Raw genomic sequence first — 14,180 nt, forward strand, 5'->3', positions numbered from 1 at the left:
AGAAGCACAGCCAGAGTAGCCGGACTGTGAGCAGACAGGTCTGCCTGAGGATTTCTGTCTTTAGCACGGACCTCCTGCGGGGCGGGGAAGGTCAACCTCACCCTCCAACTCCATCTTCCTCATTTCCACTCCTCTTCAGCCTGTTTTCTGTTGTCAGCCTTCTCTCCCTCATAGTTCTTGTCATTATGTTTTCTCACTCTCTGTGTCTATATCAGTTTTAACATGTGACCTAATTTTTAGGTCCTAAAAATTCTAATGACACCAGAAGGTACACTGGAGCATAACATATTCTTGTACTTTATTTTCAGTCCATTAAGGTTATGTTTGATTAATATCTAAATTTTTTTAAAAATGCGTGCAGTATAGCTATATTAATCCTCAGCAGCTTAAAGATAATATATGTAACATTTCCGCATTGAGTGGTCTAAAAAACAACTAGACCTTTGTTACATATTTTGTTGTTGTGTGGTTACATTATCCTAAATGTTTCCTACAATGTTCGAACAATCTTCAACAACAACAATCCGTGATTTTACTCAACACAACTGTGCATTTCATTTGATGCGTGTCGCTATCACTTTCAGGGAAAAACCAGATGGTTAATCGGAGAGAAAAGAAGGAAGTTGGCGGATGTTACTTGACATAAACCTGAATTAATCTTTAAGACATAGCATCATTCAAAATATTTCTGTTTGAGTCGCGTCATATAGATATCCATTGGCAATGGTAGTTGTTTAACATAGAGGACAACAACTCCCATAATCCCACACTACTATACTTCAGTTTTTGCTCTCTGATTGAGAGAACCCTAACGGCAGGAATTACATGCTATGTTTATCACTGTCGTCTCACAGCGGGGGGTTCTGGGTTTGAACCTGGGGCTGGTTCCTTTATGTTGTTGCGTGTTGTCCCTGTGTTTGGGTTTCCTCCGGGCGCCCCGCTTTCCTCTCAGTCCAAAGACAAGCAGGTCAGGTTAACTGACTTTAAACTGCCCGTAGATGTAAATGGAAAATTGTCCGTCTCTATGTGTCAGCTCTGTGATTGATGAAGGATATCCTTTGACGATATCTAATCAGTCTGAGAAATCTCATTTGTTCCTGTCTGCATATCAAGGAACCCCATGCAGAGTCTTGATTGTTTTCCTTCTTTTATAGGTCATCCCTCTGACCCATCAAATACTCTTTTGTTGTCCTCCTCTGTCCGTACTTTAAATTTATATCCCTCTTGTGCACCATTAAGCCACCCACAAGCCAAGAGTTGACACCTAACCAGGACTTCAGGGGAGAAAAGGCACTGCATGAAGAAAAAAACTGCATCAATGAGGGCACGTTGCTTCAGTTAGTACGCCAGGCCGTGTCTTAATACACTTTAATACCCCTTTAAGACAAAATTCAATTTCATTGGTCTAAATCACAAAGCAGAGATGTAATCCAGAAAAGAACAGACACATTTAATTGGGTTTCACCATGGTCACTGGTGGCAAGTCGTCTCTGAACACAGGAATCAATACATTTGAAGTGCCAGGAAGAAATATAACAACTTCCCTTCATCGGAAAGTTTTCTCTCCAGAGAAAGAAAACTTCAGTTGCCAATTTGATCTTTGCCTTCCTTATCCTCTTGATATCCTTTGATATAAAGCTTCACAAACTGGCTGAGTTGGAAAATACGAGCATGCTGTGTGTAGCTTAGTATCCTGGCATGATAGGATTTTCCAAGTTTTGGGAGTTTGCACATTTGCAGCTGGAGGTTATACACAGAAGAGTCAGCAGATTGTCAAACAGGATGAGTGTCCAAATGTAACCCGAACTGAATATCTTCATCCTTGTGAAGTGAAGACAATCACCATTTGTATTGAGGAGTATCAAACTCCTCCCTGCAGCCTGCATGTCCTCAGTTTCTTTCTTCTTTTTTTTTTTTTTTACACAAAACAGGACAAAAAGTTCCCAGAGCAGGACGCACAGGTCAACTTTCTGTAAAAGTGCTGTTCTTTATTAAAGTTTTTCTTGCACTTTCAGACCCCCTCAAAAACGAGGAGTAGCACCCAAGGGCTCTCAAATATAGACAGGTCAGTGTGATGTCGGGCCAGGAAAGGACAACAGTCTCTTCTCTGAATCTATTGCTTGTTTATCCTCAGCCTAGTTTGGTGGGGAGATAAAGACAAGTGTCCACTGGGAGCCTCTTTGCCCACAGTGCTCGGGTCTTTTTGTGATTATGTTTATTGGAGTATCCCTGTGATTGTTGTTCAAAGAAAGAGGCTTTTGACTTTTATCCATTTTGGATTCTTCTTCAATTTCCTAAAGTGAAAAGAACATTGAAGGCCTTTTGTTAAACCGTCCACTTTGTTGGCACATCCTTCAGTTGTTTTGTTTGCGGCCCATCCAGAGATATTTAAGCTGACTTAAGCATGAAATGCTTCTATATAAAAAGTACTGATATAATGTCTCATATCACAATAAAAATATATATTGTATATATTGCTCAGCCCCAATTACAAGTTATCTCAACATCAAGTGACCAGATTTGCAATGAATTTGCTGCAGATATTCATGATGAGTCATAATGTTGAATTATCAAAATTATGTGCAGACCGAATGGGTAAATTACTATAAAATAGGGTTGTCATGATCCTCCAGATGCACAATTCAATTTGACTTTCGATTTTATGTTCATGATTCTATCTGATTCTTGATCTAAAAAATGTTTCCAGCACTGACGATCATTCCATTGCTCAACTATCACATCTGGCCTCGTAAATCAAAGTTTGTCTACTAATATGCTGAGAACATTGATGCATCCCAGAGGATAAACCATTTCAACTCGAATGACTTTTCCTCTCATTTGTTCAATCGAACAATTTGAAATTTAGGAAGGCAGTGATGAACACTGCAGCCTCAAGTGGCATCTAGAAGGGCTTTAAACTTTGAGTTTTGTTATCAGTCGAATGTCTCCAGTACATCTTCTTTGTTTGGTTTTTGACATCCTGGGGGTATTACACAATGAAATGTTACATTTCCAACAAATGGCATGGCAGGCTAGAAAGGTCCCTTGATGGCATTTTGTTGTCGTACAATACACCAAAGAAAGAATGGCAGCTCATCATGATGTGCTGCCATAATATATTTTTTCGTGGTTTTGTGTTGTGTATCAAAATATGTCTTTGTCCTTTTTTTAACCTTTGTATCACTGTATGTGATGCTGCCTTTGACGCATTTGATTGTTTGTGCCCTTTCCTCTGTCATTTTAATTTGTCTGTCAGGCAAGGCAGAAAGAGTAAACTTTTCCTTGATGTGTGTGATTTTATTTATTTATTATTGTCCCAACCTTATGGAATGAGGGACATGTATGTTTTTTAGCACCACTGTACAACAAATTGCAGGTTGAATGGACACATATAGGTTAGCTTTTGAGTGACATGAGAACATTATCATCCCCTTATCTTGCTCAGATTATCAGTTTGTAAAATTTAAAGCAGAAATTTCAATTACCACCCGTCTCTAAACTGCCCGCTCATGAATCTGACCGGCCCGTCTATATAATCTGATATGAACTTTTCCATTTTATCCAGGAAACATGATTGCTCACCCCGTGGCCCGCCTCCTATTTTGCTCAAAGATGTACATTAGTTATTTAAAAATGACAGTATCAGAAGAGATTGATATGGATTTATTCATGAAACTAGACTCTAAACAAGCAGCGGGCCTCCTTATTTATCATATGTCCCTCATAGCCATACAATTTAGAGCAATCATTTTCCATAATTGATGTCTTTGCTACAGAAAGTAAACATTGTTGTAATTTCACCCTGAAGGCCATGATGTACCTTTCCTCACAATCATGTATGTTCACACATTACACTGTACTCTCTCTGTTGGTCCTTATAACCGGGCTCACACATGAAATCCAGACGGATGTTGAAGTCCAAATGTCTCTTATTTAAGATAAGCACTGAGAAGTGTGTTTTTCTACGCCTGGGTACTTCAGTCTTCATAGACTGTTAAAGTACTGTAATAAAGAAGCGTGCCCTTGTTTTTACTTGACATTTAATGCTAGCTTTGTGTTCCTCGTGGTGTTTGTAAATTTATGTTCCTATTTAGCATTTTTATAGGGACTTGCAATGAGTGCAACAGCAAAATAACATATGTGCTAACAGAGCGTGCTCTGCCTGGTTTGGCTTAACTTTAGATCATTTTGTGTTTTATTGATCATGGGCTTGTTGTGCAGCTGTTTCCATGCACTTGAAGATAAAATCACTGTAACTCCTCAGAAAAGCACTCCGCTGCTCAACTGAGGGATTATTTTTTTTATGAGCCAACCAGTTTTGCTGAAGTTGGCAAGAAGGCCTGTGGGTACCTCTGACTATTTAAGTTGTTCCGTTAACCTTTCCATGTTGTTTAACTAACTCCTTTGCTTTGGCCTGGTAAAAATAATGCAAAAAAATCTGAAAGGGCACAGAGTAAACTTTCATTCACAGAGGGGCCTGTAACAATTCAGGAGACTGGAAACAATACATTACTGCAAAAACACAAAGAGAAAAAGGCTTGATAGTAAAAATGTACCACTACTGGGAAATCTGAGCATAAAAAAAGGTTTTAACAAAGTTGAAACTGTATTCTTGGCAGATGTTTATGTTGTTGGCAAGGTCACGCAACTTTCAAAGTTGTCAGATCCCAGTACTGATCACACTACACAATTTTCTCTCGTGTAATCAGGAATATTGTCGGGGTTTGCACACTACATGACTAATCAGCCACAGAGGGTCACACATTAAAATATCTTTCACCAGAATGAATACTCCAAGTCTCCATCTAATATTTGTCATGAAAACGCATGCGAGGAGTGACATGGGAAATAATGCAAGCCCACGCACAAGACAGCATTTTATTACTTCCAAAATGGATGTCTGCAAGAAATACAAAGTCCAGGGTTGTGCCCTGATTTGCAGTGAAAAAAACAGAGAGAGAAAGTTAAGAATATGGGTGATAAAATCAATTGGGATTTTATGGGAAGCAGGACTCCTAACCTCCCCCAGCCTACGTGTGCTGGCATTGATGGTAGCTCATTATATGGCAACCTGTCCCGTCCTTGCCATAACCAGATATGTAGCTTGCTTGATATCTTCCAGGCGTCTGTTTTCAGATGTTTTGTCTGTTACTGTTGGCAAGCCGAAAATCTGGTCTGCAAATTTTGGCAAAACATGTTTTTTAATACCTGGTATTAAGTAAGTCCATAATGCAGACACATCTGTTGTAAATGGCTTTGATTGTAAGGCGTAGGTGTAAAGAAAGTGAAATGAATTCTTGAAAAGGGTTGGTGATGTGATTTTGGTCAGATCAGACAATTCAGGAAAGTGTTAAAGATTCAGAAAAGAATGACTTATGGCCAGATACCTTTTTTCAAGTCAAGTAGAGTTTCAACAAGAGAGTAGTACTACTCACAAGTACTACTGCTGAAGATTTTTAAAGGGTTGAGGATACTTTCACTGAGCAGTTGTGTCCAGTCAACTCATGTTTGCAATGGCACAAATGGTTTTCTATAGGGCAGGACAGCAAGGGAAAACGGTGTTGTTTGCGCCTCATCTAATGGCAAACTAAAGGTGTAGCTGTTCTACTGTAAGGGGAATGAGAATACCAAGATACCAGTGCAGTGTATCAATCAATGGCACAAGAGCAATAGTGCTTCTAACACCACTAATGCATCAGACACAAGCCTCCAGCTGGATGCCAGTGGATATCTTTGGATGTGAAGCTGCAGCAGGAGATGATTTGCTTTAGCAATCAACCCAGCTCGAATATAGCTCCAGTATGGTTGTAAAGCAATCAGTAAAAAGCAACTGTAGGGATATCTGTATGAACAGGAAGGTAGCAGTGAAACTAAACTCTAAACCACAGAGATTCAGTTAGTAACTGCGTCTACTTTCACTGCTATTACATGAAGGTCTCACTTTTTTAACTAATCACAAACAAATATCAAAACCACTTGATGCATCATTTTAATATCTGTTCTGTGTTTTCTCTCCCTTTTTTGTAACTCAGGGTTGTTACTGCCTAAAAAAGAAAAAAATATTCCTGGTTAAATAAAGGTTAAATGGAAATTAAATAAATAAACATCAAAGTCCAAATTGATTACAGCCCCTCCAGCAGACTGATTAAATGAATCCTCACACACACTCGTATGGGAGAGTTGTAATGACAGCTTCTCTTACCTTGTGGTTTTGTAATTTCAAACAACCACGAGCCACGATAAATTGAATTGCTAACTGTGATGAGTGCACATCCCATTTTCCACTTGGCCAAAGGTTTTGACTGCTCTTACAATGTATCCTGAGGGCTGAAATAATCTATGTAATTTCCTGAGAAATTTTAGCCATTTATAGAGGATCACGTAGGAATAGTTTACCAAGGACAGCCACCCCCTCCAACAAAAGCTTGTAATTGCAGAGGAAGGAAATATTTGTACCTTTCTACAAGCCCCCGCTGGATGTTCCCTCTCCTGAGGCCAACATAAAATGTTTCTTAGTCAAGTGAAAATTATTTTTATTTTGTGCTGGAGCAATGATGACTCATATTGGCTTGAGGGACTGTTCTGAGAATTAAGGTACATTCCACACAACACTTCACTTTCCTCTCACAGCAAAGTACAAAGAAAGTTTCTCAAACCCCAGAACATCATTATAATCGTTGGTTGTTAAGGGTAGAGCTGCAGCGATTAATCGATTCATTAATGTTGTCAGCTGTTAAATTAATTGCCAATTATTTTGATAATCAGTCAATCAATCGGTTTGAGTTAAGAAAAAAGGTCAAATTCTCTGATCACAGCCTCTGAAATGTGGACGTTTTCTGGTTTCTTTTCTCCTCAGTGATAGTTTATTGAATGTCTTTGGTTTATGGACAAAACAAGACATTTTAATAAACCAAACAACTAATCGATCAGTCAAGAAACTAATCGACAGATTAATCAAGAATGAAAATAATCGTTAGTTGCAGCCCTAGCCTTGAGCAAAGCTCTGACATCAGAATGCTAACATGCTCACAGTGAAAATGTTGATATGAAGAAGGTCAACATGATCTAAATCTTATGTTTGGATGTTAACATTTGCATTGAACACAGCTGAGGCCAATGGGAATATTGTCAGTTTTGCAGTCAGTGCCACAACAAAGTCATAACAACTTATCTGGTGTGGAACATGAATGTCTGTAGCAAGTTTTATAGCAATCCATCAGATTGTTGTCGAGACATGTCAAAGAATAGTCAGGGGATCACCAAGTCATCAGGATCCATCCGTTTCATCTGAATTTCATAGCAATCCATCCATGATATTTTTTATTCTGAACCCAGTTGGTGGACCATTCGCCCGACATTGCCATCACTTTCATCAACCAGGATTTACTTTTACAAAATTCTTCATAGATGAGAGAAGTTCAGAGAATCCAACACTCCGTTAAGATAACTTTAAGACATAGTTTATCCACACATTCGTTTGTGTCGACACCAATTATCCTGAGACTCCTCAAACATAACTTTTTTAGAAAAATGGCTCCAAAATCGAGCTAATGGATGGCTCAAATACTCAACTACTTGTTACAGCACTAGAGTAAGCAAAGTTTGCTGTGTAAATCACCCTGACATCATCATTTTGGATGGATGTTCGCTATAGTTTCGCGGACCACGCTGTTGACCTTAAACCGACTCTGAAACAGCTACAGCTTCATCATTCCTGTCGTGCCCTGTGGCAGAAAATGGCTCAGTGTATCTGAAACATCAGTCCTTATAGCAACTCTAAAGATTGTATTTGGCGAAGAGTTTTTCCACCTCGGTCGGTTCATCGAGGTGAGGAGTAAAGTTGATTGCTGTCTCAACAGGGTGATGAAGTTGTGGGCGAAAGGGAGGTGAGCCAGAGGTTATGTTGATATAGAAATGGAGGGAAGGAGAGAGGGCAATTATTCAGACAAAAAGGCAGAGGAGGTGTGTTTGATGCCAAGTTAATGATCGTTAGGGATCATGACTGTTTGGCTAAATGATATACTCTGCTGGCAGCGCAGCTCCTACAGAGAAACTGCAAATCAGCATATTTAGGAGTTTATAACTTTGACTTCCTGCTTCTTGGTTAATGGATTTGTCATTGATGGGATTGATTGACAAACTGTCCTGTGGTGGTATGATCATTAGGAAAGATGGTGTCCACGACTAAAACGGACAACATGTTCAAGGAGTTCTGTCCCACCGTCTAATTACTGTCATGGTTTGCCACACAGGAGCACATTATTATCTCAAATTGTCTCAGGCAAACAAATTCCTCTCTCTACGAAAGGGAAGAAAGAAGCCTCACAATCATCGAGTCAGAGGGCACTGATATAGATTGACATTGCTTCTCCACCGGCTGTGTCGGGAAGCATAAAGCTTTGAACCAGTTACACTTATTGTACATTTTGAAGTCCATCTTGGCTATGAAAAGGCTGTATTCAGACTACTCCTTCACTTCCACAACTAACACAAATGCTCCAACAAAAAAGATAAAGGGTCATCCAGCAAAAAAGTTCAACTTGGTGCAACCTTTGCAGTAATACACTGTGATTGCTGAGCAAATACACTCAAGCTCACATTTCTGGTTGATTACTGTGTGATATCAGTGGCATAACTGTAGCTTTAACTGTTATAAACCACTGTGCAGTGTTTTGGCGTCTCATAGACTTCACTCACACCAGATTTCCTGTATCATATGTCCTTTCAGATACATTTTCAAAATATTAAGGGTTCCCTTCAGTGTTTTATAGCTTGCTGAAATAAAGACCGCCTCCATTGATCATTAAAATAGTTATTTCTCATTGATTAAGGTATTGACTGGCGCTCATGATTGATCATTTGCTGTCATTAATGTAAAGATTTCTTTTATTTTACTCACTGCTGTTATGAATTTGCACGATTTGAGCTTTAAAAAGCTCAATCCTCCTGCTGCTGCTGCTGTTGCTGCTGCTGCTGCTGTTGGCTCCATGCTGAGCAGATCCACCACTGGCTAATTATTAACATTAACATATGCAGACCTTGACTGTTCACTTGCTGTTGGTCCCAGTGAAAACAGCCTGAGAGTGTGTTGGGGAGACTGAGCTCCACCCCATCTTTAATGAGCAGAACATCATCTAGCTCCAGCTGTGCCGGATGAAAGTTTGCTCCTGTGCACCCAAGATGGAGGCGTCTGCGTCCTGTGGCTCCATCCTGCTGACAGTGAGCTGAAGGAATGAAGACAGTAGGACAGTGTCTAGTACATCTAGGTTGACTGTGGAGAAAAGGAAACCACGACCCTGCCTACTAATCTTTGATCCACCCTCAGAGCATCACCTGCTGCTGGCTCTAGCTCTATGGCTCTGGAGATAATTGACTCCACCTGGCTGAGGAGCTATCTCTCCCAGTGGATTTAAAAGTTGTGTGCTCAGTTCACAAACTGCCCGCTGACAGACCCCCGCCTTCCTCCTTCCCTCTGAGTCTGTACTCATTTTCTTCCTCCGGCTGCTTATTTGAACTGCTCTGGCCTGCCCAGTGTGACTGCCGATGCTGCGGGGTGTAAAGGTAAAAGTTGAGAGTTTTTAGTTGCTCAGTAGTTTGTTGTTCTGAATTTTTTTGTAGATTCTGTGACTATTGTTCTTATTTTCCTAGCAAACCCTGAATTTTGATGAGACCTCCACCTTTCTTGACTCAGTGATTTGTAAAACATGGAGACGGATGTTGATTCCTGTACTGACAACCACACACAGATTTGTGTCATTATCATGGGATAATTGAAGCTTGCTTCATGCATTCTAGCCTGCAGAAACTCAAGTGCACAAATTATTTCGATCACACCGTACAGGCTGTATGGAGCCATGTTTTTTCTTTTCAGATGTTTTTGTAAGTTTAAGTTTAAGGCAAGTAGTAAACTAGTAAGGTTAGGAGAATGCTGCATCGCTGTTTTGTTGTGAAGCTCCAGAAATGTTTTGTGGACTACGAAACTTCACCTGACTTTCCATCAGCAGATGGGTGAGGAGATAATGACTGAATTTTAATTTATGTGTGAACTATTCCTTTAAACTCATTATCTTTGCCTTTATCAAGCACTTTTTTTCCTTTCAAACGACCATCACCAAATTTCCTCCTTCTCAAACATCTTTGGTGATTTTAATATACAAAAACCTTTTTTTTCACATAGTTGTGTACATTACAGTCCTGACCATTCTTTATTCAGTAGCTGAAATGACTAGTTGACTACTATTTGATAATAAATGAATAGTCGGTTAATTTTCTTAGTAATTTTTGAGTTTTGGGGTTTTGGACTGTTGCTTGGACGAAAGAAGCAATTTGAAGCTGCACTCTGGCCGTACTTTATTTTCTTCCATTCTTCACCTTTGGTTGTCCAATTTGTTCTTAGCTATATGTCCATTCCTGTGTAAGTACATTGAGAGAATGAAAAACTGCAGTCAAATTCCTTGTGTGCGTACACATACTTGGCCAAGAAAGCTGATTCTTATTCTGATTTGACACTGAAGGGGTGTCTAACTGTTGGAGTGCTCTCCAGCACGCCAAAGCCCCAGAAGGCTGATGGGAAGAAAGTGGAGTATTTTCTCTTTGTTTCTGTAAGATTGGAGATTGTACGACCAAATTAGTGTGCTCGGAGCGTTCCCCTCTACCCTTTGAAGCTGCCTGATGATCCACGTTCCTCCTCCCTCTCAGGGGACACCAGACAGCCTTTTAGCTACAGCCTTGCGGTTTATTTGCTATGAAAGCTCAGCGCATTCTTAAGGTATTCCCTGCCCCTCCCCAAGTCACCCCCTTCGCCGCCCTCCTCCACGGCCGTGCCTGCCTTGTTTGATGGCTCGGAAACCTTCAAATGTAGTTTGAAGAGCATCTTTCAATGGCGAGGGCCTTTTCCCAGAAGTGACAGGTTTACTCCCCGTGAGCGTGTGGTGGCGAGATGCTTTCGCCGTACTTGTCACATGAAAGCTCGACCTTGCCATCACCCCATAGGTTAATTTGACAGACTTTGTGAACACGCAGCAGCGCGCGATTGATTAAGGTTCAAAGAGTCTTTTATCAGCCGCTGGTAATGGGTGTCTGACGCACTGAGAGAACACCCGACTTGTCCTCTCCGCTCACTGCGGAGAAGATGCTAACGGACAGAGCAAGAGATGAAGTGTGTGTGTGTGTGTGTGTGTGTGTGTGTGTGTGTGTGTGTGTGTGTGTGTGTGTGTGTGTGTGTGTGTGTGTGTGTGTGTGTGGCAAAGCAAGCAGGACTCTTTTCTGGTGTGTCCATGCGTGTAACGATTGCCCGTGTGCCCGTCTCAAGGTGTAAGCCTCGCCGTGGAGTGTGTCAGCAGGGACAGAAACACACACCATAGCTGTCACAATGCAGCGTGGCGTCAAAACCTTGTTTTGTCCGAGCGCGGCTGCCTGTCACTGTTTATGCCCATCTCCATGGCAACGGGTGATGGTGACTCAGGTTCCAGGTGACCGTAGCAGCGGTTTTATTTTCCCACAGCAAGCGTTTCTGTTCTCTCCTTACTAGGGGGATACTTTGCTCATCCTTTTTGACAAATACTCAGTTGAAATCAGTACAAAGACAAAATCGACTTGGTGATTTTGTCAACTGAAGTTGTGTAATGCTCCAAAAACACCTGTTTGGAACATTCCACAGGTAAACAGGTTCATTGGGAACAGGTGATAGTATCATGATTGGGTATTAAAGCGCATCCTCGAGGACAGGTGGGGTTCACCACTTGTGAACACATGATTGTATAAAGGAGATTACTAGTGGTTCTTTTTTCAGCACCCAGTATTTCTCTAATAAAATAAAACTGAACAAGGAGGTAGAGCAGATCTGCCACTAATCCGTGGTCTGTGGTTTGATCCCTGGATCCCCCAGCTACATATCAAAGTATCCTCAGGCAAAATGCTGAATCCCAAATTGCTTCTGATGGCTGTTTCATCGCCATGTCATTGGATGTGTGAATGAGCATATCCTGGGGCGCTTCGGTTTGGACTATGTGTAGTAAATAATAAATGCAAGTCTGTTTTGCACAACGTCCCAACTTTTTTAAAATCAGGGTTGTACTATCATATGTTGGAAGTTAAACAGAGTGCAACCATGTGCAATCAAAATGTTTAAGTAGGACTCCGTTAGCTGTCGTATATGTGGCTGTTGGATGGCGATGTAGCATTTCTTGGGAACTGAGCCGACCCAAAGCATCGGTATTTGACGACCTGGGAATGAGATTCAACAATCAACTATCTATCTCCAGAATTGCCCTCCCTTCCCTTAATCATTAAAATACATGAAACATTTTGGACATTTTTCCATTAGAAAACTGTTTTAACCACTGATGGTGAGATGAGATGATCTATGTACGATGCAAAATCAGAGTATTCTTCATCAGGAGTTAAAGGACATATAAAGTGAACACAAAGTTACTTGAATGATAAACTATATAAAGTTCCCATCTGTCGTCAATTTGTCACAAGATACTTTTTGATGTATTTGTGACCATCTGTGACTGTTGATTAACACATATTTAATCGGTTAAATTCTTAACAGTGATTAATTAACATCCCTGATTTTAAATGATTGTGAAGCCCTGTATTAGGCCCAATAAATCCTGAACTTCCTAAAGGCGAGGGTCAGATGAAAAATGTAAAAGCTGAGATAATAAAAAAATAACCAGCAATGAACATTATAAAGTCATTCAGTGAGTCTGTAAACCAAACTGAATTTTTAACTTTCCTTCCATCACTAAGCTCCCCCTGTCTCTGTCTTCGTCCTCTTCCAGGTGCTCTTGCCGTCCTGATCCCAGAGCTGGACCTCGTCATCTCATTGGTCGGCTCGCTCAGCAGCAGCTTCCTGGCGCTGATCTTTCCCCCTCTCCTCCAGATTGTAACGTTTCACTCGGAGGGCCTGTCGCCACTGGCGACAATCAAGAACATCGTCATCAGCCTGATTGGGTTGGTGGGGTTCCTGACAGGAACCTACATCGCCATCGAGCAGATCGTCGCCCGTAACGCACTCAAACACGAAGAGACGTTCTCCACATACATGGTCCAGTGAAGCAGCAAAATGACTGTTGGCAGGTGGACGTAACACGCCCAGGCCATTTTAGAAACCATTTGTGGGCACATTTTAATTTTTTTCTTCTTTGATTTGCTGCTGTTGGATACGGCGGACATTTTAGGATTCATCCGCCAAGTGTGTTTTGAAGCTGTAAGGATTCGTGGTGCTTGGTGTTGTGTGTCATTATGTCTCCACTACAGTGTCCTGTTGTATCTGACATACATGATTACTAGCAGTTACATTTCATCCAAGTCCAGCCATATAGTGCAATCTAACGACAACAGAATTATAAAAGCTAGGTCATTCCTTCAGTGATGAGATAGATTCAACAGATTTTAGCAGGTTTTTAGAGGTAATTTATCATTTTGACAGTCTGAATATATTGATGTTTAATATTTCTGTCAAAAAATCAAACTACCTCACAAACTGGTATCGATTTGGTCTTTCAAACTTTTTACATTTAGAGCTTTTAGAGATTAACCACGCATCACTTCATGCAGAAAAAAAGGAAAAAAAAAATCTACATCTTTTGTTGCACTTTGTTTTATGCCTTATTCAGTGAAGCAGCACTACTCTGACATAGACAACACATCACACACTCTTTAAATCAAGTAACTGTAATTTTAAAATTACTGATATATATATATATATATATATATATATATATATATATATATATATATATATTTATATATATATATATATATATATATATATATATATTTATATATATATATATATATATATTTATATATATATATATATACACACAAAATCTAGAACAAAAAAAGGGTTGAGTATCCAAATGGTTAGTTTCAGATTAACAAGAACTATGGGTTCTTGGAATTGTGCTTTTCATTCTCACTTATCGACCTGCCGCCTGCCTGTCTACATCACCGGATACTCATGATTAGTGCTTAAAAGTACAGAAGTGCAGGTCCTTTTCGTGTAGGTATGACTTCAGTGTCTCATAATTACGAGACCTTCTTCTTCTATTAATAATTAAAATAATACAGATCTTTTTTATTATTTGAGTCTTGTTATTTTAGTTTTGGGAACAAATGTTTTGTTGTGTTATTCAGGTTATTTAAAAAGTGAATGGGATTGGCTTTTC

The 14,180-nt window shown here is 40.1% G+C and overlaps 1 protein-coding gene across 1 annotated transcript in view; it reads left to right on the forward strand.

Moving 5' to 3' along the window:
* slc36a1 (solute carrier family 36 member 1) overlaps positions 1-13,563 on the forward strand; it is a 47,253-nt gene extending 33,690 nt beyond the window's left edge. The window contains exon 12 of the mRNA XM_073487422.1: positions 12,789-13,563. Within this exon, the coding sequence (XP_073343523.1) occupies positions 12,789-13,063 (275 nt within the window). The 3' untranslated portion in view covers positions 13,064-13,563. The remainder of the gene's footprint in view (positions 1-12,788) is intronic.
* Positions 13,564-14,180: the final 617 nt, after the last annotated feature.

The sequence above is a fragment of the Pagrus major genome, chromosome 18 (genome assembly GCF_040436345.1).
Source record: "Pagrus major chromosome 18, Pma_NU_1.0".
NCBI lineage: Eukaryota > Metazoa > Chordata > Actinopteri > Spariformes > Sparidae > Pagrus > Pagrus major.